This window comes from Biomphalaria glabrata, chromosome 2 (genome assembly GCF_947242115.1).
Source record: "Biomphalaria glabrata chromosome 2, xgBioGlab47.1, whole genome shotgun sequence".
NCBI classification, from domain to species: Eukaryota; Metazoa; Mollusca; class Gastropoda; family Planorbidae; genus Biomphalaria; species Biomphalaria glabrata.
In genome coordinates this window covers 62,134,068-62,161,012 of record NC_074712.1, presented here as the reverse complement: position 1 = coordinate 62,161,012, position 26,945 = coordinate 62,134,068, and the positions used below count along the sequence as shown (strand labels likewise).

Here is a 26,945-nt window from a genome sequence, read left to right as displayed (position 1 = left end):
CCCAAACAAATTCAATATAGATTAGTTAATGTTTTTGAAAGTGGGGAAAACAAGCCATTACACTTTCGCTTTAAGTGTGATGTTAAAATCTGATTTTCAGTAATGCTGAGATTTCAATGTGACAACACTAAACAAATCACAGGTTTTTATTGAATGGCTGATAATTATGAGTTCTATTCTACAGACAAATAATTTTTGGAAAAAAAAAAAAAGGTTACCAGTATTCTAAATTGTATATTAAGTGCTAACAACTTACTAAAACAAAAACACGACTTTAAAAGCTATAATCAAAGTTTAATTCCTCTTACAGTCAATATAAAACAATGAACCACATGGCATCACAAATGTGTCTATCATCATATACTAGTATCTGATTTGTCTTATGAGAAAATGGCTACTTTAGTTAATATGTTAATGTTAAGTTAGTGGATGCAAGATCAAGATGCCATAACAGCATCCTATCAGGTAAGTTACTGTAAGATTATAAACAATTATTCCTAAAGTTATTACAGAATGAATTTTAAACATACATGTCAAATTGATACGAAAACAATGTCAAAGGTTTAAGGTTTCTTAAGTTACCGTACATAGTTACTAATGTTAGAATATTTCTCCCATAGCAATGTAAGTTTTGCCATTGTTAAAATAAAATGTTACAAAATAAGGGAAAAAAACTTCAATTTAGGTTTTGAGTTGCTCTCTCTAAAGAGTTGGCTGGTCTTTTTAGAGGCCCTAAATTATTCTGGGAATGTTATTGACTTAGTTCTTCTAAGTTCTATGCCTTATGCAGGCCCATCTTAAACAAATGGACTGTAATGTAAAAGCTTGGCCTATATTGCAGTCTATATTAACAGATTAAAGATCAAAATGGTACACTGTATTGTTGCCTAATCATGCGTTACATAAGCATACAACTTCTTGGAGATAATTTTTGTAACTATAGTGTAAAGAAGATAACAGTTGCCATGACTGACAGGATCCACTGGATCTGCCGACCAACCATAAACAAGATTGTTTTCACAAGCACAGACCTTGCTACAACAGATAGGCAACATCAGGTATACAATCTTAAATTATTTCTTAATCATATTAATGGAAAAGGCAAGAAAGGAATGGATGGAATTAGTTAAAAAGTTGCGCCAATAAACTTAATGATAGAAGGCAAGTAACTGAGATTATAATTCTTCACACTATCAGAGTAAAAATGCTAATGCACTCATTCTGTATAAAATAAAACATGTAATGTCAGTCAATGCGTAAGTTGAGACAAAATTATTTATTTTCAAATTATAAGCCAAAAATACCCAAAGACTATTTAAATACCGGTATATGTACTTTCATTGCTGTAATTTGAATACAAACTGTCAAATCAAATTTTCTGGCATACTGTACTTCGATATAGTTTCCATGTTTACACATTTAGTGGTAGTTCTTATCACACAAGTTGAATAGGTGAAGGTCATGGACTAATAACAGCCGTCTTGTCTTGTGAATTAATGTAATTGTATTAAGATTCTAAAGCATCAGGATTTTTGTAGGAAATTATAACCTGAGAGGAGAGAAAACATCAAAGGGACAAGTTTTTGTAGACGTAAACAACTTGGCCACAAACGGCACATCACAGCAGATATTGAATTTGATAACACTGTGACAAGATTTGGACACAAATATATACTCTAATAAAATCAAACATAATCTTAAGAGAGACACAAAATATTCATAGCAATCTATATACAAGTACATCATTATTACATTGAGCAGATTTCCTCAGGGCTAACATTAAACCAACCAGAATTTCTTCTCTCAAAAAACTGGTACTTTTTATATATTCAACAAAGTCAATAAGTTTATACATTTTTTTAGATTTATATTTCTGTACTGGTAGAGACCAGTACAAGGCTGTTAAGAGTAATCAAAAACAAGACATTTGCATTTATATGGTTCAGTGCAATATAAATAAGTAAATGATAGAATCAATTGAATCTTTTCCCTAGAAATATATCAGGCTCACATATAGAAGTAGCCTACATCTGAAATAAAGTTTGTTAGTTTTCTTTAAAATAAAATGTTTTAACTCTTTCCTAATTAAAGATGCCAACATTGACTTGACCCCATTAAACTACATTGAGCTTTTGGATTTATAAACTTTGAAATTTGTGTTATGTAAAAAAAATAGTTCTATACTAAATATAACATTTTCTGATATGAAGCAAAAAGTTATTGAAGTTTAATCATAACCAGGATAGTGAAATACAAATGAGCAAAATGAATAATTTTATCGGAACAAGGAAAATAATTACGGAGAGATGGAGTTAAGTTGGGACTAAAAAGGTCAGTACCTTTTGAAATAAGATGTTAGAAAGTATAATATTGAATCAACCTCTGATCAACATTTATTCAACAAAGGTACGGTAGTAGTAATACCAGACCTAAAACCAGTTGAGGCCATTTCTCTGGTTTTAAGTGCTCCTGTTTCACAACCAGTTCAAGTGTAGGGTTGTGTGATATGTGTTCGACACATGGTGTTGGCTATCCCCACTGTACAAGTGACAGAGAGTAGCAGTCGATATGTAAATCACCCAGGTAAATGTCTTACATAAAGTTTTTTTTATAAAGTATATGTTTTAATGGTTGGCACTTTTACATCAGTTGAAATATCCCAGAAATTCATAAGGCGGTTTAAAAAAAAAAAGTCACTTCTGTCGAAATTTATCAGCAGAAATGTGTCAGTAACAGACAGAAAGAGAAAAAAAGAGTGAAAAGTTTAAGCTAACACTTAAGTTTTCACTCACCCTGATATTCACACCTGTAGTTTAATAAGATTATATCAGAGTAGGTTTACCAATATGGGAAAGGCTGGACCAAACCAAGGAGTAGACAAGACTTTTCTAATAACCAAACATCCATTTCAGATGCACTATAGCCCATGGAGGGTTCCTGTCTGCTCTAGCACATCTCTCCATTCTGATCTATCTAGCGCTTTAAGTTTCCAAGCCCAGATTCTTAGCTGTTGTAGATCTGCCTCTACATTCATCAAGCCACCATACTCGTGGTCTGTCTTTGCGGTTTTTGACAGAGAACAATCTTTGCTCCTCTGTTCTCTGACATTCTTTCGAGGTGACCTGCCAAATGTAAATTTCCTCTTTCAAAGTAATCAAGTACTATTGTTGGCCTTCTTTAGGGGTAGAACAACCGTGGTTCATCTTGTTGAGCACTTTTCATGTGACTGTAGAGACATTCCTATTCAGATACACTGAAGGTTCCACCACAGCAAATCAAGTATTGGTCCTATAGTTCAAATGGTCAAGTTGTCAATTCTTTTAACTACAAATATCAATGTATATAACAAATGAGAAGCGAATTATCAGCAACTAGTGCTAACAAAGAAATGCCAAGTTTTCTATACAGACTTTTCTTCAATACCAGTAAACATGGGGGGAACTAACTGAACTATAAACAAAAAAAATCCAGTTCTATTTTGGTATCAATAATTTGAATAACATTAAGAAATAATTAAGAAATAACTGTTCATATTTAACACATAGTTATTCAAAACATTTTTTTTTTCATTACCACTAATGCCATAATGTTAAAGAGAAATGTACATTTATGTTATAAATTATGTAAATGCATTAATATAAAACAAAAAAGAAACATGGTATATTTCATTCAATATGTTCAAGGGAACAAATTATGCACACACATGTTCACCCACATTGAGAAAAACAGTCATTAAAATAAGAGAGAGAGACATAAGAGAAACCAATTTACTACCGGAGGCCTGGGCATGAAAGGACAAAGTCATCCAATATTTAACAAGACACCAGCACATTGTCAATGAATGCATGCCCTTTTCTTTCCTACTATGAAAAAGAAAACGCAAGCTAATTAACCAAGAGTACGAGGTACTCAAAAACATTTCAATTTCTCATTACTGTACTCATGAACAGTGTGCCATTTTATCACACTAGGAGTAGTCTTCTTACTAAGAGCTTATAATACTTGAATTTTTTTTTTTTAAGCAATATGATGAAAAGTAGTATTTTTTTTTGTCCAAATCACATTATCCCTAGAGATCGTAACTTGCGTCTCATTTCTGGATTTTTGGAATTTACTTTTACAGTGTGAATGTCCACCAATGGATTGGCTGGTTTAGTTGAGCCTCCCGATTCTGTTTCAACAACTTTCTGGGTCGGGGCTGCATTATTATTGTCAATTGCTTTTTGTAAGGGGACAGCGTCCGCCTGAGATTTGTCAGCAGACGAGTTTAGAGGAGCAGCTTCTGCTCCCTGGTTTAGTTTGACACTTTCTTTCAATGTCTGGTTAGTGTCTCTCTTTAACCTATGTAGATCTTCAGAACCAAAGTCAGATAATTTATCAACTTGTGGCTGGATGGGTTCCTGCGGCTGGTTTACTAAATTCTGTGGAGGATTCTGTAAAAGTGGGGCATCAGTTCCCATCGGTGCCTTCTCATTTTGTGCATTCAGCACCGAGTTTGCAGGCTTGGCGGCTAGCAAGTCTCCATGAGGCGCTGCTGGGGAGTCGATGTTAAAATGCTGTTTGTTCTCATTTGTATCACCTTGACTCAGCCGTGCCCCCTGTGGATCAGCCTGAAGAAGGTTGTTATGGTGTACTATATCTTGTGGTGCATGGCCTTGATCTTGGAAAGGCTGTTGCTGATTGGCTTGCAGCTGCCCATCCTGGGGCTGGTTGATTTGGTGATTCTTGTCCTGTAACAGAGTAATAAACAGCCAGCATGACAGCAATACAATAATATGAAAAAGAAACAACAAAAGATTACTAAGATGTAAAAAAATAATTAACTGGCTTAAAAAAAAACTTGCATTTTGATCAGCAAGCGAATATTTTTTAATTTTTACTACAGTATATTTTATTGGTGCAGAAATTTAAGAGATTCAAAAAAGTAAAATCTCCTATCCTTTACTGTTCTTGTAGTTGAGAGAGATTTTTAGCTGTAGATTCTGTTTGTACATAAATGTATTAATCAGGTTGATATTTCTGTATGGGTGACGTTAATGAAAGTTCTTTTAGCGGCATCACTAGATTCAAGTTGCTCTTTGATTCAGGATGTTAGGCTCCGGGCTACGGTGGAGGGTTAGGGTTTGAGCTCTCCTTGGAGCTGGGACTGACCCTTGATTAGTTTGAGCCTTGTAACTCCAGGTCTAGTATTTGGAGCTACAGGGTCATGTGGTTGAAATTGAGTGTGAGTGCGTGAGGTGTGTTCATTTGTGTTATTAATAATACATTATTTTTTTATCCCATGATTTTTAAATATTCTGAAGAATATATATTTGTACTTAGCATTAAATATTGTTATTGTTCAATCATCCCCAAGATAAACCCATAAAACCTACCAAGACACTCAGGCTATGATAATGACATTTCATAGCCATCTTTATGGGTCTAATTAAGTCAGTTTACTTGAGTCTGATTAAAGCTGTTGGTATTTTTAAATACTGGATTGGATGTAACTTCACCAAAGACTTTCCTATGAGATTTATAACCACGATGAAAATATGACTTTTGTGTTTTGTCCCTTGAAAAAGAAATCAAACCTCTTTATGCCTACTTTGACAGCTGTCATACACCAAACAGACAAATACGCATTTAACCCGTCGCGTTACGCATTCCCCCCCCCCTCTCTTGACTAGCTTACGAGCGGTCACGGAGGTCATGCTAAGCCGTCCTGTTTGGGGGGAGGGGGGGGGGCAGAAAAGGTGGGGGAACACATTGTGTCCATATCTATACGTTGATTGGTTCTTAAAAGCAATTAGATTTAGTCTAGAAATGAAGAATGCGAGAGTGGTACCATCAGTTAGCTGATACACCAACGTGACTTTTTTTTTTTTTTGTAAGTTCATTAGTAGAAATTAATTATGTTGAATCCCTGATTCCCGTATTCATTTATATAGAAAAAAAATATCGAAGTGCTATCGATTCAAAACACATTGAGTGACATTGTAGATATCTAATCTAGATCTAGATCTGGATTCTAGAAAACTTGTTATACAGGAATAGATCTAGCTTGTCATTACGTTATGTCATGATTCTCTACATTACTCTACAATCTAGATCCAATTTAGTTGTATGATTTAGATTGACTAGATCTATATCGATAACATCTACTACCATCTAGTCTAGATCTAGACTAGATTCTTAGTATAGAATAGATCTAGGATGAAGGTAGGCCTACGAAAGTTTGGAGTAGACCTACGTTTGTAGCGGATCCACGGCATTAGTAACACTCTTGAGCCCAGATCTAGAGTAGTCAGTAGATTATATTCATTATATAGACATAGATTATGATAGATCCAGATCTAATCTAGATATCATCTCTATTGTCGTATTGATCTAGATTTAGATTGTAGATCTAATCATGACATCTAGATCTAATATTATATATATATATATGACTATGACAAAATAGTGGATCGCGTAAGTGTTAGTAAGTGTTACGCATTCTGGTGCCAAAATACGCATTTTGACCATCAGTGTTACGCATTTGGACTTTTTTTGGTAGGCAGGTCTGACCAAAGTATGAGAAATGCTATATTACAGTTCATGTGTTAGTATCAAAGTCAATTATAAAGAAAAAAAAAGTTTCAATGATAAAGAAAAAAAAAAGAGTTCCACCTCCATGTCTTTTTGATGATGAAGTTTAAACTGTTGTATCAACTGTTTCTGTTCTTCTATCAACTTTTCCTGCTCCACTCGATGCTGCTCCAGTTTAGCAATCAGGTCATCTTGTTTTTTTTCTTTCTCTAGTTCCTAGCAACAAGAACAAAATTATTCAAGAAACCGTACATTGATTTACTTATTTTAAAACAATTTTAAAACAAATAAAATAAATAAATACAAATTATCGTATAAAACAGATCAACAACCAATAGTAATGCATATGTCTGACTTCTAGCCGCTTGCCGAAATGGTTGACCATTTCTAGCATTGGCAAGAAATTTGTACTTCAATCAATTTGTCTATATTGTGCCTAGGTTAGCCATTTTGCTAAATGTTAGTGATTATCAGGCCAAGCACAATGTGCTGATTAATAAGAGTTATAGAAAAATTGCTGAACAATTAGGTGTAAAAATTCCTACCAGTAAATATTGAAGATTATTATTATTATTATTAGAGTGTTAAAAAAAACATGAATATAGATTATGGTTTCTACAACAAACATTTAGGTATTTAGCTATAGAAACAAAGGTATAGAATCAAACATAATAGTTCTATTTTTGATACTAGTCAGCCAACACACTAAAATAAAATTAAAATATCATACGTTGAACAGGTAACTTTTAGTGCTCTTGGCCAGTTTCAATTTTGACTGGCCTCTATTAGAATGGACTGATATATCAGGCTCTGGCTATAACATATATATTTGAACAAACATTACCATACCAAAGCAATGGCATTTCTAGCCAAAAGTAATTTATATGGAGGAAAGAAAACACAAAGCATTTTTCGACAAAGACTATTATTTTACTGAGCTTTAACAGAATAGATATGGTCAGTGGGAAATTATCGCACAGAGTCCAGTGTACAGAACAATCAAATATTGTTACGCCATGTATTTTAAAAGCATATAATAATGTTTGTACACATTTTTAAACTGCAGAGTAAAATTCTAAGCTTTTCTACTTGTAAAAAAACAACATTTGAGCATTCAGTGGTCAACAGTAACCAGGGGGTGTCCTTGACATTTGTTTTTTTTTTTATATATATTTCAAAATCTCTCTCAAAATTTTCTTTTAATTTTTTCTTAAGTTTTCCTTTAGGTTCCATTACATCTTCCCACACTACTACATATTGCTTTATCTTTTTTAAAAAAGAAACTTGATATATTATAAATTAAAATACTCAAAATGTTGTTTGCAAAGTTTAAGGGCTTTGGGAATCCCCCACATAGGTTAGCCACAAAAGAAACATTAATTGAATAAGAATCTCATGCCCTTTACATTTTCAGACAAGCTCACAAAATGTTGAGCACATAAAACTTGCCTTTGCTCTGATTGCTTCCTCCTGGGACTTATCATCCTCAACTTTCTCAACAACTTGATCCTGAGCTGCAATTGGTTGATTTCCAACATCAACTTTTTGTTTGACCTAAACCAATACATTTGTAGTATGCATAAGCAGAAGAATAATGATACACTGAAAGTCATCAAAGATATGTTGAACTTTCACTACAGTCATATAGCCCCTAAAAAGGATGTCTGCTTGGTCCTGCAATATGTGCTATGGACTGTTGCCTCAATGGCCTTGGGATCAAACTGATGCAATCGTTGGTCATGGACTCTTAACTGCAGAATTAAAGAGGAGGATCATAGACATGGAGTTGAGATGCTACAGTAGGATTTTACATATCACCTACAATGACAGTATCACAAAAAAGAAAATCCAAAACAGCACCACAATGGCAATTATCCCTCACAGTGACCTTCTGACCACAGTTAAAGCGTTAACACCTAACCCTAACCCAAGACTGAATTGCCTAATCACAAGATCCACATGGCTGGCTAAGGCCTTCCTGCAGAGAACAGCTCCAGAGAAAGAAGAAGAGGCAGACAAAAGAAGTGATGGGAAGACAACATCAAGGAATGAACAGGCCTGTCAAAAAAAAAGAGACTAATCCTGGCAAATGACAGAGAGGAATGGAGAGATGAGTAAAAAAAACTACAGAAGGGAAAGGTGAAGGTAAATACTTATTTATGATCAATATATTAATAAATGATCCACAAAAGAAATCTTCAAAAAAAAAACAACAACAATCATGTAAATAATCAATCTTAAAGATGTCTAGAATTTTTCATTAATGTTTTTTTTTTTGTATTTGTGAATAATCTGCAGGTGTATAGTGTATTTGTTTGAAAACAATTTACTGAAATTTACATACATTAAATTTTAAAATTATGTCTGACATAATGAATATTAACTTTAACCATTTTTTAACCCATCAGCTCCTTCTGCAGTTGGAAATGTTTTCCCGTTTTTGTCGTAAACCGTTGCAGAACGTTTAAAAAAACCCCTATTCAATATACTTGCTTTAAACTTTTCCAAAAGAAGATTTCTTCTACTTTCGTTGCAAGCATGATTGCAAATCATTTTGGAGATTACCAATTCTATTTTTAATAAAATCGGGAAAATATTTATTGTTTAAATAATTTTTCAAACAAACAGGCCCATAGCCCCAGTGTATAAGCCCTCACGTGGGAAAATGTGTATTTTGAAGCTTTTTTTTAAATATTCAAATGGTACTAAAAGTTTGTTTTTTTTAAAACTAGACATATCGTTTTATTTTTTTAAAGTTGTTTGTTTGCTTATATGTAGTATATCTTAAATTTGATTATTTAAAAAAAATAATTTTTGTAGGACTTTTTAAATTTGGAGTTATCCCTCTTTGCTTAGGGCCTGGGAAGGGTTTTTCTTGACCAGAAATAGGAGCTATTGGGTTAATCTGCATGACCAACTAATGTTTGTTACCTCCACAACTTTGTCAGGTGGGTCAGGGTTTGGAGGCTCTTTCCTCCTTCCATCATTGGCTTGGACATCATTATTCACTGCTCAGAGAGATACAAGTGGAAAGTCTCTTTAAAACTCTTTATGTAATCATAACAATGTAAATACAATATATACACTACGATATATCCATTTTGATAAACTAGATAAGCAACTTATCAATGTACCAAGTGGAGGCGGCGTGTCAGGGGCTAACACTTCATTCTGGTTGAGAGGGCTCAGCGTGGCTCTATTTGGAAGCAGTTCTGGGAGGTCACGGTGATGATGGTGGCCATGTTGTGGCTCTAGAGGACTCAGTGTTGCCATGGTGCTTACAAGTAAGATTGTTATTCCAGCGAAAAGTAAAAACTGCAGATACAAAATTAAAAACAAAAAAAATCAAATGCTCTGATGCCACATTTCCTTTAATACTGTTTAAACCTGAATGTATACAATAAAGACGCTGTTGAAGGACGCTCCATTTCACAAAAAGTAAAAACTGTAACTGTTTGAAATTCATGGACAAAGCTGTCTGGTCATGAGGTATGTGCTCTGGACTGTTGTTTCAATAATCTGGGGGTCAAACCCTATTGTGATTAACTCTGATTAAAACATTCAGAAGATTAAATATTCAGAAAATAAATAAATATAACTTAGGAATTTATACAGATATTGTTTAACAAGTTTTGGATGTTCCTTCAGAATTATTTAAATTACATCCTCGCCCAAATCTCAAGCTGAACATCAGGAGATGGCTGGGAGCAGTGTTTGACTCCAGATTATAGAGACATACCCCATAACCAGGCAGCATTCAACATGTAGTTTCAGTACACTAATACAAATAACAATACTCCCAAACAGTATGTACAAATAAACATTGTATATCAACATCAACATCATCAAACTCCATTGGAGTGAGGGCTTGAGAGGCTCAAATCCTCTCTTGCAAAAGCCCTGGACAGAAACCCTGCTGTCTTGCGTAGTGCATAAATTTCGCCATACAGGTCGAGAAGTTTTGGTTTCCCAGACCTGTCGAGACAAAGATCAGCAAGTCTGGGGCAGTCAAACAGGATATGAGGCACGGTTTTCTCTTCTTCCCTGCAGCAGGGGCACCGTGAATCAAAATTTGGCCATAGCCGTGAGAAATATGAGCCAACAGGACAATGGCCTGACCTGCACTTTGCTCAGGCCTGGACAGCCTCCACGGGGAAGTGCGGTCAGGGTGCCTCATGCGTTGTATATAGAATTCAATATATTAAGTTTCAATGCACAGGAGAAACAAAACTGTTCTAGTCATCCAACTGACCTGAGCTTTGTTTTTGTCCTCTGGACTGCTGCCCATCACCTTCAAGTAAAACAAGGCAGGGAAGATGTAACAGATGAGTGTTCCCATGATAGCTCCATTGATGCCAAGTACAATTTCCACTGAAAGATAACAAACAACTTATACACAAAGGCAAAAAAGGTACAAATAAACAACTTATACAGAAAAGTACAAATTTCAAATGAACAACTTATACACAAAAGTACAAATAAACAACTTATACACACAAGTACATTTGATGAGCATACTTCTTGGGCAGATTTCACTGGTTCCAATTTTGAGCTTCCGGAACATGTGTTGTCGCATTCTGTTGTGTCCGGTCCTGAGTCGAAAGATTAGAGGTTGGTCTTGTCGGGATAGCTTATAGTAAGCGTCATCTTTCTTGTGATTTGGATGGGAGCTCGTCCATTTCTCATTTATTTTATCTACAATTAATTTCTTCATTTCTTCTGGATAGAGTGCAGAGTTTACTTGTGAGTTTGTTCTCTCACTCTTGGCGAGTGTGTCAGCCTTCTCATTTCCTGCTAGTTGTATGTGAGCTGGTATCCATTGAATAACAGTTTTTTTGCTGTTGTTGTTGAGCTTTGTAAGTGCTTGATGAGCATACAAAGTGTACTCTATTTGAATCTTTATGTAAACCACAAAAAGTATGTAAATTCTGAAGATATTTTAAACCACAAACTATATTTATAGCTTTAAATGAATGCATGCTGATATAGCACTACCCCTGTCACAGTCCAGTTTTAGAACCCCTGGGACATGAAGTGACACTCAGTCACCTATTTTAATATTCCGTGCTGAAAACACGAGAATAAGTTTAAGGGACTCTAAAATAAGGGTCAATGTTAATCAGTTAGTGAAGAACTCCAGCATAGAGTGGCTGTAATATAATTTTCTCTGTCTGTAATGTGTACTGTGACAAATTTGATCAAGTGTTAACTTAAAAGATTTCTTTGGATTAATATTGTTAATATTTCATTGATGTGATTACTTTGTCTACATGGCATGAGTAGCCAGTATTTATTGTTATTTATTTTGTGTAATTAAACTTTCCTCGTCTGCATCTGTGGAGTTACGTTCCATATATTTACGTGTAAGTGTGTGTACACAGTAATGCTACGCGATGGCTGAAGTGGCCAGAGCAAAAGTTTGATAATTACGAGGCAAGAAGAGATCTCAGCACATCACTACACACTAGAGTTATACCCAGCAACATTCAGCCTTGACAACCCCCATCCCATAACTTAGAATGTAGTGAATTAACTTACCATTAGGAATCAAGAGAGATAGTACCATGGAACTCAACACAATACCAACTGTGATCATTTTAAATAGCCTTTCTGGCATGTGACTGTTTGGCGCCAGGAAATCATCATGGTGTTTTGACTTCTGACCAGATAAAATATGAAAACAGATAATTTTATGAAGGTCTCAATAATACGAATCATCTATTGCTTATCTTAGCATCCAAGAAGATAAAGACGGAATACATTCTCATCTTTTTTTAAAAAATCCAGGTAATTTAGAAAAAAAAAATCCAATAAAAGGATTGTATCATGAAATGTATTTAAAAAAAAATAATTGGTTGTTATTAAAATTAAACTAATAAAAATGTAATAATTTTTTTTAAAATCCATATTAATATAACTTAATATCTTTTCTAACACTAAATAGATTTCACTTCTATAGAAAAACACACACAATAGTACTAGGCTTTTGAGAATAAAACATTTAACAACTAGAGCTTAATAAAGAAAAATGAATATTTAACATTTTTAATAAGTCATGCAATTGAAATAAAAAAATATCTTATTAGTTTTTTAGATGGATGTAAAAATAAGATCGGCCTCAGAAGGGAATGATTCTATGTTATTTATTTGATAAGATGAATATTTATGGTATTGAGAAAAATGCTAAAAAGCAATTATTTAACCGTTGCGAGTCCCAAAATAGTTAAGCTGTTAGAGGCATATTACAAAGGTATATGTATGTAGAATGATGTTGATAAATATGTAAGTGCTAACTGAGCTAATTTTGTTTTAGAAAATATTATTCTAACTTTATAGTAGTGATAAATCTGGTTTAAGAAATAATCTTTCAGAAAGAGAGAGAGACAGAGAGAGAAATAAACACTGTTGAACAGCAAAGATCTGGTCTAAGAAAAAATTTCAAAAGTTCATCCTATTTCTACATTCAATGTTGACTTACACAGATAAACATAGAAGTCAATCAATTGTATTTATTTTTATTCCTGTTTCAATTAAAAATGGCTGGCACAACTTTTTATGATATTAAAAGTTCACAAGTATAACCCAAATTCAGTTTTTTCTAAGCTCTAATCTTATCGTTAACCTCTTTTGTAAGAATTAAATGAAGTGGTCTTGCAGCAATCATCAAACAAGAGTTACTATGTGACTTACAAGATATGCGATATTCTGAATTATGTTCTCTTGTTTTAGGTTACTAAGATTTTAAAATAGAATGCACTTTAATGAAAAACAATTTCAAATTCAGAAATTAATCAAAATAATTATCTAACATGTAATTAATAGTTTTCCTAATAGCATTAAAATAAGGGTATATGAACACATATCCTCACATCTAAACTTAGTAAATATATATTTATAAATATGTAAAATGAGCAAATTATGGTAAAAATAAAAACCAAAGTTCTGTTATTCATAGTAAATATTTGAACTTGACACCTGATTGTTTAAAAGCATCACCCCCTTCAAAAACAGAATTTAAAGTCAATGTGGTAAAAGTAAGGCATAAAACTTGAACAGAATGATCATTTGGGTTATTAGAAAATGTGTTAGTGCTAAAACAAAAATGAACCCTCATTGTTCAAAAAAAAATTCAGACATGACTTTGGCCTGATACAAAATAAAAAACAAACTGAAATGCAAGCTAGTTACATCTTGTGTGAAGTAATCTGAAAAATCTAATCCATCCTGGTAAAAAAAACAAAAACATATCAGGACTAAATAATTAACCCTTTTATAACGATAACATGAAAGGTTAAAAACATTAAATGGCTGAGTGATAGAGCGCTTGGCTTCCGAATCGGGAGTCCCGGGTTTGAATCCTGGTGAAGACTTTTTTTTTTTACTTTTTGGGATCTTTAGGGCACCTCTGAGTCCACCCAGCTCTAATGGGTACCGACATAAGTTGTGGGAGTAAAGGTGGTTGGTTGTTGTGCTGGCCACATGATAACCTCATTAACCATGGGCTCTAGAAACAGATGACCTTTACACCATCTGCCCCATAGATCATAATGTCTGAAAGGGGAACTTTACTTTACAAACATTTAATGCATTTTTGAACAACTTGGAGGTGCGGTGGCTTAGCCGTAAAGCGCTTAGTGTCAAACTGGGGTCCCGGGTTCGAATCCCGGGGAAGACTGGGATTTTTAATCTCTAGATAATTGGGGGCCTCTGGGTCCACCCAGCTCTAATGGGTACCTGACACTAGTTGGGGAAAAGTAAAGGTGGTTGGTCGTTGTGCTGGCTACATGACTCCCTCGTTGACCTTTACATCATCTACTCTATCACAACGTCTGAAATGGGAATTTTACTTTACAAACATTAAATGCATCTTTGAACCACTTTAAAGTTCATGTGAAGCCAATAACTGATAATGCAGGTCTACACGTTAATGGCCCAAGTGACACAATACACATGGTATTTTGCTATTCAATGCTATAATTAGCTAATCATGAAGAATAAATGTAAAATTTTCTACACGATTTTGTACATTTGGTCATAAGACATACACATAAGTATATCATGAGACTGGCCATACCATTTCTTATGCCAAATCTTACATTATTTAAAAGTATTTGGCACCCATATAAAATATGCCCTTAAAGGCTAGCTCTAAACATAAGCATGAATTTTGCCTGTATTAGTGATAAGAAAAAGTTAAATGCAAATAACTAATATTTATTTAAAATTTTTAACAAATATATATATATTTAACCTAATTGTAAAAAAATAATATTTTGAAGCACAAAATTATTCATGCTGTAGTTTATTTTAAAATGAAATGCTTGTAATGTGTCACCAGAAACTTGATTTTATTGGTGTAATCATTAGTATTAAAGTAACGTGAACACAAGCGTGGTCGAGTGGCCAAGTACGCTTGAACTTGGCTTGGCTACCTAGAAGGGGGCTCGAGGTTCGACACCCGACTCGGGCAGAGTTGTGTTTACTGAGCGCCTAAAGGCAGCACGGAAAACCAACTCCTAGGTACCCCCTCTCCCCCACTGGTCCACAAATGAGATTGGACCAAAAGCACTCTGAGCATGCTATAAGCATGAAAGTAGCGCTATATAAAAGCTATAATACTACTAATAATAATAATATCTTAAAAATATAACCATTATTTCAGTTGAACCAGTATACATGTACAGTATTGTTATAATATACATAGACCCTGTAGAAGTATTGATAATGGAATGGTATTTATATAAGAGCCTTTAAAGGACTGAAAATAGAAACAGTGAACAAAGCAAATATTAAAGCTTTTTGCATGTGTGTGCGTGTCTCTCTCTCCCTCTCTCTCTATATATATATATATGTACAGTGCTTTTTTGTAAAAAAAAATGTATAAAAATGTATGTATTTGTGTGTGTGGTCAATGTATTGTATGAATGTATACAAATGCAATGCATACAAGTATATAAGCTCAGAACAAGGAACATTTGGTGAGCAGATAAAAAATACTGAGTGAATTGAAGCTGTTAATATATTGTCGCTGTTTTAGTAGTTGGATACAAGAATATGAGATGATTGACCCATAGTAGGATACTCAAGTTAGCAAAATGAGACCTATAGTTTTTAGTTGTTTTTATTGAAACTATTTTAATTAACTTTTCTAGCTTAGTAATTAGTTCAAAATTAATGCAGCATTTCAGAATGTTTATCACAGGTGAAAAAAAAAACACAAAAAAAAAACAGAAACACTTTATAAGGAAATTAATTGCAAGCCCTTTCCTTCAAAAAATTGTATAGATGCAAAACACACTATCATCAAAATCACAAAGATAATCGCCTTGCACTTCCACACAATCTTGTGCTAGAAATTTTAACTGATACTGATAGTAGCATGTTGAAGGATTGGTGATAACAACTTCCTGGCTTGTGTCAGTGGGTGATCGAGGCAATCGAACCATGAGCAATTATTTTCAATTAAGACTAAGAAGAAAAGAAACTAACAATGAAATGAATATGAATTGTACCAAACATCGATTTATTTGAATTAGAATTATCTGGGTTTCAATGTATCCTGTTTTAAGGGCCATCATCACATATTTAATATCTTTCTTTGAGACCTTAGTGGAAAACAAATGTACATGTCCATTTTTTTTAGAATACAAAAAAAAATTAAAATAAGCATGGCATATTTAGCTAAAAAAGATCAAAGTCTTGTGAGAAAAAATAATTAATATCTATCACTTTTCATTTCACTACTGAAAATCAACAAATTTTGACTTAGACATTTGCTTGCACTGAGATCTCTCTCGTGTATTTTGTAAAAACACATCCAGAAAATGTATTACTGTCTGTGGCGTAGCTAGAGTGAGGGAGGAGGGGGGAGAATTGGACAATCCCCCCGGCCCCACTTGAGGCAGGTCCCTAAATGAGTGTTTTTTTTACATAAAAAATTAAATATTGTGCAAAATGCAGGGGCCCCCAAAGAGATCAAGCCCCCCGGGCCCCCAAACAATATAAAATTCCTAGCTACACCCCTGATTACTGTATACATTTTTTTCAACAGAATACAACAAACATGTATTAATACAAAAAGGTAAGTTGGAATCCCTATCATTGATATATAAAGACAACGAGCATTACATTTAAAAGATCTCTAAGTTTAGCACCTACTGTAGATTACATAGCTACAAAGCGGCACACTAAACAAAATAAAGAAAGCAAGCTGAGCATTACAGTTGGGACTTCTTCGGTTTCTGAATCTTGTTTAGCGTACAAGGGATGAGAACTCACTGTAGAGTCAGTTGGCTGAAGTAGTGAGAGGGAAAAACAGTTATACACACAACAAAAATCACGGGCAAAAACTAATCTGCACAAGGAATTTTCAGACATTATCAAAAGTTGTCCCTAAACACTGCAACATGCTAGCGTAACAGCTCATAGAGTTTAATAGATAAGTAGAGAAAGCATTCTACATTTCTTTTGCTTTTCAAAATGATTTCCGCTGGCAGGACTTAAAATTTGGAGACCAGCAATTTCAAATTAAAACATGATTTAGATCTTTGTAATATGACTATGCAAGCAGCAAACACATGTCTTGCAATGTTTCAGAATAGAAATACAATATTGTCAGTTGACATTTTTCAACAATATATACCATGCAAGATGAATAAGGCCTGACAAGAACCTTATTCATCTATTATATAATTAAATGTACAGATGAACAGATGTATGTATCTATTGAAAAACATTTCTTTTGAATAGATGTATGTATCTATTGAAAAACAGGAGGCCTACAACACAGAAACACAAGATGCACAGTAAGTATACTACATGCACCATCCTATATTTGATATCTAGACATTTTGAAATTTAAAACAAATTCTTCCAAACACTGAGGCATCCCCCAGGCAATTTAATTTTGTGCTACCATAAAGTAAACATCAGATTTCTAAATTTGGAATATTGACCCATTTTCAGAATCATTAAAAACATTTATAACTATTATGGTTCAGTCAGCACAGTTCACATTTGCCAAGGCAATACTTTCAATTTATGAATTTATGCAAGAAAAATATTTTAGTTTTAAAAATTTTACTCAACAAACATAGATAAGCTATTTTAATCCACTAGCTCCAATTTCCGCTAAAAAAAATATACTTAATATACCTTAAGCAAAGAAGAGTAGCTCTAAATAATGTCTAGAATATAAAAAAAGCTTTCCTAGTTGGGGGCTTATACGCTGGGAGTACAGGCACGTTCGTTTAAAAAAAATTCTTAGAAAACATAAGAATGTGACATAAGTTAAACAAGACATAATGAGCTCTTCTTAAAGGAAAGTTTTAAACGCTTTTGCTAGTGTCCATATGCAACTTAACCCATCAAAATGCAGTAGGGCTTAGCTGTTGACAATGCATCCTACTTTGGTAGGAGCTAGTGGGTTAATGAATAGTGTTGATTATTAACATAGAATCATTTCATCCATAAGGCCAAAAAAAAAAAAAAAAAAAAGTTAAAAACAAAGATGATTCTATCAGAAGTAAAGCTTTTTTTTTTTAGAGTTACTGTTCTTTCTATGAGACTATATACAGAAACGGCTAAAAGTAATAAAGGGTCAACTTTACCTTAGCAAAAAACAGAGTGTAGATGCTGGATCTGCATGGGTATATAATGACAGGGAATGTAATGACAGTTGAAATGACAAATGCCATTTTGGTGGCATCAGTTCCAGGAGTTATAGGAAAAATATTCATAATATCACCCGGAATGTCGTATGTGTGGTAGGAAATATAACCAAGAAATCCAACCTGGAGGATGAAATACAATTTTTTATTGATTTTCAGACAACATTTTAAGTTTTTCTCAAGGTCTAAAAGCCAAGTAATATTTTTATTCAGGTCTAAATAGGAAAGTAATATAAAGTTCCCAAGTCTTCTAGCTGTCCACTAGTCTATTGTCAACTACACAATGAAAAGCATTTTTAACTTTTCAAAACAGACAGATATCAGGCATTACTTGAAGTACAAATATCCTTTAAAATTTGAACCAGTGAACTGGTTTTTGGTTTAATCATATCCTAAGTGTGATATTTGATTCACATACATGAAAAGAACTGTTTACAGACTTCACAAGCAAAAATTGATTAAATTGATTTGATAACTCATATTCACAGTTACTACACCTGCCAATCAAATCTACTTCTTTTTCTGCTATTCTCTTAATTAACGTTAAGAAATATGAAAAAAAAATCGCTTCACATAGAATAGTCTAGTGATATGAAGAATTAAAATTAGGTAAAACTTTTTGAATGGGATGTTTAGTTCTCATGAAGAATTCTAACACTTTTAAAAGAAATATATTGGCAGCCTCTTGTCATATTGAATCATAAAAAATCTGCTACACAACAAAAACTTGAGTAGCATTTTACCTTTTTTACATACGTTTAGGACATTCTTTCAGAAATTAAGATTATTACATCCTAGCCCAAACCTTGTGCTGGACATCAAGAGATGGTAATGAGTATGGTTCAAACTCAGACTATCATGTTAACATGAAGCACCACATATACAGGCAGATTTTAAAGTTGCATCAGTAACACATGACAAGAGAGACAGGAAAGAAAATATGTTTTTGATAGGACACTGTATACATTTTTTATCTGTTGTACACCCAGAAGACAAAAACACAGAACTCACAATCAAATAAACAGCAGCACACAGATTGACAGCGCTGTTGGTCACTGAGGAAATCACTTTCAAGGACGGCTCTGGTAAGGCATCATAGAGTATAAACAGTTGCCTAGAGGAAATACGGTTTGCAACAATTTTAAATTTATCCATTTGATAATCCAGCAAAACTTCTAAGCCTAAAAAGTTTTCAAATTAAAAATAATTTAAAAAAATAAGAAAATGTACAAATATGGGTTACTACCCCCCAATCCCCTTTTCAGAAAAACATATGTTGTTTGTGTAAAGTTATTTGTGTGTGGTTCTATGAATAACAGCCCTGAATTAGATAGAATGCTAGAAAAATGTGTATTTCTTCCCTAAAGCATGGAATATGCTGCCTGGATCAGACAGGAAAACCAAGGACGGCAAAGTTTCTAATCAACAAGCAGGACTAGATTAACAAATGGCTGTACATCTTATATGATTACTGTCTTTTTTCTTTTTAAAATCAAATTAAATATCAATATCACACTACAGTGGATCCCTGGACACATTGGCATCATGGGAAATGAAAAGGCAGATAAGCTATCAAAGGCAGTTTCATCTATGGAACAACCAGATAGACCTGTTAACTACAACAATCACAAAAAGGAGTTGCTCAACCAATGGGCATCAGGAAACACAGGCAGAGCCATGTACAAAGAAATGACTATATGCCTAACAAACTGGACACTATTAACTTCCTCCCCCGCAAAGAACAATCTACAATTTTCCAGCTAAGAACAGGACACACACCTCTATTAAATTACCATCTGAACAAAACAAATGCTACACAACTCCCCCTTTGCAGACACTGTGCCCACCCTTATGAAACCGTCAAACATATCCTCTTTGAATGCCCCTTCCTAATCCACCTTAGGCAGACCCTACTTCCACTACAGCCCAACATAACCAATACACTTTACGGCAGTGCTGAACAACTGAAGAAAACAGCACACTATTTTTCCTTGGCACAGTCTGCAAAAGAGCTGACAGATCAGCAGCAAAAAGCTGGCTAGAAGAAGAAGAAGAAAAGAAACATATATCTGTATTTAGTACTTTAAAAGGTAACTTATGGTTTGTGATAAACTCTTTAGTAGTTAAATTTCAGAAATAGAGCAGCCTAAGACCTTTGGTACAATGTAATGTTTAATTGGGAGGATTACAGATACACTTTAAACTGATTTAACAATTGAACTTTCTACCGCCCCTCCCCAATCTCAGCTGGGAAAGCTGTGTCACAGACATAAATACTTTTAAAAAGATATGTTTTTAAATAAACTCACTCCTAGCTCTTATTGTGGTATACAAGTTATAAGAATGATACTTACGACTGGCATCCAAATGAAAAAGAAAAAATGGGTAAACATCGGAACAAGCCTTTTGTCCGCCAAAAGGTGACATCTGTAATCCAATCACCTTTCACCAAATCAGGCAACGATTGAACAATAACCTGCCCAAATATTAATTAGATCAACTGTAACATAAAAATAAAAAAGCTTGATTTATTTTTCATTTAATTTGTATTCTTATAGGTCATCCTCTTGCACCATCAGGCGCACAGGGTGGCGAGTCTAGGTAAGTCTTACAGTTCTTGGGATAAAAAACAGCAAGAATTCTTTTAAAAAGTCTCAAATGTGCACATAGAAAATCTTAAAATATAAATATCATTTATCTCTGTTACTTGAATGGGTGCCAGCACATTGACCAACTATTTGCCATTATAAAATCTCAGGTAAATTGACTTAGCAATCCTTGCTAGATGCCAATGTAGGAATATATTATGAAAAAAATCACCCCTTGCCAGTGTTAAAGTGCCAGCTAATTCCTTCAATAAACATGACCTGACATGTAATAATAGCAGCACTAATCATTATTTTGATATATACATACCCTGTTTACTTACAATCTGTTTCAACACTGAAAACTTTATTTAAAATTCATTTGTTTAATTACTACCACTGTCAAGGCTATCTATACATATTTATTAATGTCATCTTGTTGCATTGTTAGAAAGAGACAAGATAGATGTAATTTAAATCAGGGTCTTTGTCTTTGGAAGAAGCCTCTGGCCCTAAATATAAAATGGCTCTTGAGGGCGATTATTAAGTGGGAATTATGGGGGTGGGGACTCTGGCAGGGGAGTGCATTCATATAATTCTGGATAGCGATGTGGAGGTCAGATAACTCTACCAACTTGAAAGCTCTTATTTTTTAGAGCTGGAGAGTCAAAGTAATCGTTACATTGGTAACTGGTTGCTGCACGGTGATGGCATTGCGTCAAGGTCTATGGTTCAAGTCCTCCTTCGGGCTTTTTTCTATGTTTCGCTACATTTTCTTCACGTTCTACTCTTAATAAGCCTGGTACTTTAGTGCAATTGTTATCATAAGTTAGTTACAAGTCTTGTTTATTCTTTGCTTCAGAACTAAAAGCTTCAAAATCCATTTATAATTCCTTTACTACAGTTAAGTGATCTACTTGACCAAGTTGTGAAGATTAGTAAACCTTTTTTTTGTTTTATTCCCACATTAATTTCCTATTAGCTAACATTTAAATATCCATATCCCAATATGTAAAACAAGAAATATAAAAGTACTGTATTCAAAAACAACTTACATAGAATACATAAACAGAGTAGCAAATAATACAAACAGTGCTGGCTTTACTGATAGCTCTCAAGTCTTTCAACAAACCCATTGGTAGTCCTATACTAAGGCCAAGGGTTATAATTAAAATTGTGCGCATCCCAGAAAAATTCTGAAACAAGCAAAAAACAAAATTATTGTAATTATAGGTAATGTTATGCAATACAAGCAAATTAAAACAGACTCGATTTAAAAAAAAAAAATAATTTTTTTTTAGAATGGTCCCTTTCTTAAAAATGTTTGTTGACGTTTGTTGACTCAGACTTCTTAATCGTGTTTCAGTTGTTACCCAAAAATTGCTTACAGTGTTTTATAATCGTTTGACAACTTATTTTATTGGTGAACCATATAAGTGTGAAAAATACAAAACACCCTGACATGACAACATGGAAGAAGTAATGTGTACAACTTACAGCTAGACCAAACAGTTTGGTCACAATACTTGGGCCTAGGTCACCAATGATCACCATCTGGGCAATGAGAGTACCAAACTGCATACCAATCATCCTATAACAAGTCAGAAAAAAAAAAAAAGGTTTATCCAGCTGTTTTTTAAAAAACAGCGTAATAATAGTTAAACTACGGAATCTTAAGAGAACAAATAACGATTCAAATAAAGTATTTTTTTTAATAATAATAATAATAATAATAATAATAATAATCTTTATTATCCGTAAGGAAATTTGTCTTACAATTTGTGCATTACACAAAACAAAAACATTATAACTATAAGAAACCAAAGTGTACATTCACACCAGACTCACTCATAATTTACATGAGTATAAATAAGAAAAAAAGGATTATTCAAGTTGAGCTACTAACCCTATTTCTGTAATGAATTTCCCAGGGGCTCCATGAGTATGATATGCTGGAAATAAAACATAACTAGCATGTATACAACTTTTGTTTCTAGAATACACAGTTCTATGAATTTGTTATTGTTTTAACTTATTCAAGAAATAACAACATAATGTGGTTAAGTGAAACACAATTAACAGAAAAGTGAAAATATTAAATTTAGTAAATTTCTAATAGATTCTCTGATAGTTTTGTGATAAGGCTTGTCTTCAAGTCTAAAAATAATAAAAGAGGTGCAGTCTTAGCTGCTATCCATATATTTTGCCTCATCTAATGCAGACAATACCATAGTCCTATAGTGAAAATTTACAATAATTTCACAGCTATTAATTACCATCCTAAATAGAAGGCTAGTAAAACAATTTATATGATAAGAACAGTATTAAGTCATGTGATTCTTTCAAGTCTATACCTAAGTAGCTCAGTGAAATAAATTAATGAGAAAAAAAAATGGAAATGACAATTCTAAATATTTGTAAGATAAAATATCAAACCTAGAAATTCATAAGACCTCCGCCGAGCTGTAATACCAGCCTTCATTAATAATTTACACGAGAGCAGTGTCAGCCAGGTACAGAATAAAAGCAGCAACATGCCAAGTATAATTCCACACTGTAAATATTCAAACAAAATAGCTCTAAATTTTTAACTAATGATTTTAAATTGTGGAGTATTAGAAAATGTAAAAAAAAAATATTTTTTTTAAATTTGGGTTTATCATTAGCAGCAATCTCTGATTCTCTGTTTTGTACTCAGGTTTAGTCTTTGAACATAAATACTAATTAAAAATGATAGTGAATTTAGAGCTATCACTTTGTGGCAGGTGTGGACAATAGACTGGAATAATTGTCATTATAAATGAAATCTGTTAAGTATTCACTATAGGCTGAAAGTGAAATATAAATTAATATGTTAACCCTAATTGGCATTATTGACAAAATCATTTTCTAATGTAATTAATTAATTAATAATAGCTTTAATATAGCACTACTTTTATGCTTATAACATGCTTAGAGCGCTATAGTCCAATCTCATTTGTGGACCAGTGGGGGGAGGGGGTATCTGGGAGAAGGTTTTCAGTGCTGCCTTAAGGTGCCCACTAAACCCAATTCTTTCTGAGTCGGATGTCAAACCTCGAGCCCCCTTCATATTTTTATAACATACACAATTTGATTATGCTTGGTTGCCACAATTCATAAGTTAAAATATCCGTTAGCTATTAAATGTTTTAGTAATAGCCAGGGTGAAAAAAAAAAAATGGTTTTTAGTGAGCTAAATTTTGTTGACATTACCACCATTTTTATATTATTACTTAAGTCTACTACATTTATTTTCCTTTCAAATTTGTCTATAAAGTTTATATTAGTTTTATTCACAAAGAAGTGATTCAAGTTTTACAAGTTAAGATATAATGCGCCTACAGTGGTTTAGTTGACTACCAGCAATATGGTGCTACAAGTCAATGACCGGCATCAACAGTATATTTGCACTAGACTGTTGTCATGATGGGCCTGAATTAGCATCCAGCCCATTGCCTCCTGAAGGAATTCTGATCCCAGACAATAATCTGCGTCTGAAACTTATAAAACAAAGAAAATAAAAATGAAAACGTACTTGTTGAAAACAATATGGCATGGCAAGAACAGCAACCCCAATGATGCTGTTACCCATGTTGATGATGAGCGGGATATTATTGTGTAAGCCCATGCTTGTCCCGCTGAGCTCTGCAGCTGTTTCCGAGTCAATGGTAGAAGCAGGCTGAGACACTAAAAAGAAGAGAAAAAAAAATAAGATAATGAAAAATAAAATTTAAATAATACACGAGCAAATCCCAGTGTTCAATTTTATTCAGAAGCCAGTCAGGTTTTAACTGTAGATATTTTTTAGCCAATTACATGTAGAAATAAAATACTATATGTAAACACCCACATGTATGCATTTATTTGACGATGCATTATCAAACTTAAACAATTTTGAGAAGTAGCAATGTAGCAACCTTTTGAAATGAAAAATTTGCTTTTAAATAGTTGTTATATGACAACAGATAGGTTTAAGGACAAGGAACCTTGTTATTGAATTCAATTTAGAACACTGAGTTCTTCATAATTCCCATATTTCATGTTTAGGGTCAAGATCAGTGATCCTATATCTGAGATGAAATGTGCAATGGTTTCCAGGGTGACCGTTCATTTCACCCCCAATTAAATATTTATTTTTTTTATTGTTTAATTGTACTATTAAGGAAGTACGACCATGTTTCACTTTATTTTATTTTTCAAACACTCTTTCTTGAAATTGGGCGCGTCATTTTTAGCCTTGAAATAAGGTTTTATTTTTTTGTTCTAATAAAGGCTTACTTCAACCATATCAGGATAACACTTTCTTATATTACCTCTATAATTATACATGTTCAATTTTTATAGTTTTTAATGGCATTTTATTTTAATTTTATTCTTATCTAATGTGTTACACTTTTTGTTATTTAAATAAAAAAATGAATATATTAAATATTCCTCTTTTCACAAAATTACTATGAAATGACCGGGAACCGGTTTCCAGATCTCTGTATAGTTTTTCTATATATAGGAGGGTTTTGCTACACAAGCGGTTCTTAACCTTTTAGGCTCGGCGACCCCTTTTTACAACCCCCCACTCTGCCGCGACCCCCCTCCACATACACACACAGCAATAGAAGAATGGACAAAAACAATTCATTTTTTCAATAGTTTTAGGCGACCCCTGGCAAATCATCAATCGACCCCCATAGGGGTCGCGACCCACAGGTTGAGAACCCCTGTGCTACACTGACATTTACACTTACATTACAAAGTGAAAAATTGTTACACGATAAAGATGAAAGACTGATTCCATCAGGGAGTCACATGACTATCACATGATAGAAGTACTCTCCTGTAAAAAAAAAAAAAAAGCATTTTAAGTTCAAATATATATTATATTATATGTGATCTCTTTTAGAATCAACAAAGCAAGTCCTGTCCGAAAATGTAATCTCCATTTCCCAAGACACAGAAAAAAATATAAATCTTTATTAGAATCCATATGGATGGCCTCCCACTCTGGAACTGAAACCTTTATTACTATCAACATCACCTGGATATTTGATATTTTGAATTACTGACATCTGATAAATGACGTTCTACTGTATCATAAAAAAGTAAAGTTTCCCTTTTCACACCTTGCAATCTATGGGGCAGATAATATAAAGGTCATCTATTTCTATCGCCCACAGTTAACAAGGGTGTCATGTGTCCAGTACAACGCCCAACCACCTTTACTTTTCCCCAACTAATGTGCATACCCATAACAAAAAACTTAGGAGACATATAGTTTCATTTAGCCTACATCTGAAAGACTTAGTGACACAGATTTCCACCAAGGGTCAAAGTGCTCTGATGTGAAAATGTAAAAATGTCCTGCTGTCCTGGGTTTAAATCCTGGTGAAGACTTAATTTTTGGATCTTTAGTTTAGGGTGCCTCTGAGTCCACCCAGCTCTAATGCAATTTTAAGAAATAAATCATGCACAATAAGAATGGACTAGTTGAGCCATAAGCATCGAAATAAAGATCAGATGCATTTTATAAAAAATATGTGGTTGTAAATTGCAATAATAATCAGGGAAAATTATCTTAGGTCTTAGTAATAGTACAATATTATTGAATATAAATATAAAATAGATCTAGATCTAGAATCTAGATCATCTAGTCTAGTTCTAGTAATATCTAGAACTAGAATAAATTGAATTGGGTCGATTGGGATTTGGGTCACTCTAAATTAAATTAAGTAAATTTGGTTTAAAGTTCATAGTCTAAATACTTAAAATAGATAGAATCTACATGATCTGTGTGATCTAGATCTAGTCTAGCTAGTAAGTATAAGTAAGTAACTGTAAGAGTAAGAGAATGAGTAAGTAAGAGTAGTAAGTAAGACTAAGACTGTCACTAAAAACTTTCATTTTGAGTACGCACAGGTTTTATCTTCACAGATTGACAGACGTAGACACTAACGTGACTAACGCTTACAAAGTAGATATTTATCTAAGAAAAGAAAATTTGTTAAACTAAGCTTACACAGCAATGCAAAAAAAGTTGTTTGTTGGCATTTTATTGGTAGCGGAAAGAGAATTTGGCTGTTTATAAACTAATAAACAGACAAAG

The 26,945-nt window shown here is 33.5% G+C and overlaps 1 protein-coding gene across 6 annotated transcripts; it reads right to left on the bottom strand.

Moving 5' to 3' along the window:
* Nucleotides 1-281: 281 nt before the first annotated feature.
* On the bottom strand, nt 282-26,945 carry LOC106061879 (putative sodium-coupled neutral amino acid transporter 10). Of its 6 annotated transcripts, XM_056021817.1 has the most exons (19): nt 26,859-26,945; nt 25,591-25,679; nt 24,384-24,535; nt 23,264-23,381; nt 22,734-22,779; nt 22,325-22,418; nt 21,883-22,023; nt 20,597-20,718; nt 19,254-19,356; nt 18,183-18,365; nt 16,795-16,866; nt 13,762-13,797; nt 12,112-12,232; nt 10,826-10,944; nt 9,708-9,888; nt 9,505-9,581; nt 8,023-8,127; nt 6,655-6,789; nt 282-4,730 (listed from the first exon to the last, which is right to left on the bottom strand). In XM_056021817.1, exons 3-19 carry the CDS (start codon nt 24,474-24,476, stop codon nt 4,059-4,061), a joined length of 2,418 nt encoding a protein of 805 aa, XP_055877792.1. In that variant the 5' UTR covers nt 24,477-24,535; nt 25,591-25,679; nt 26,859-26,945; the 3' UTR covers nt 282-4,058. The 6 variants fall into 6 exon arrangements, with proteins under 6 accessions (XP_055877792.1, XP_013075556.2, XP_055877793.1 ...); XM_013220102.2 differs by lacking the exon at nt 13,762-13,797; XM_056021818.1 differs by lacking the exon at nt 13,762-13,797 and having other exon boundaries at nt 12,112-12,229.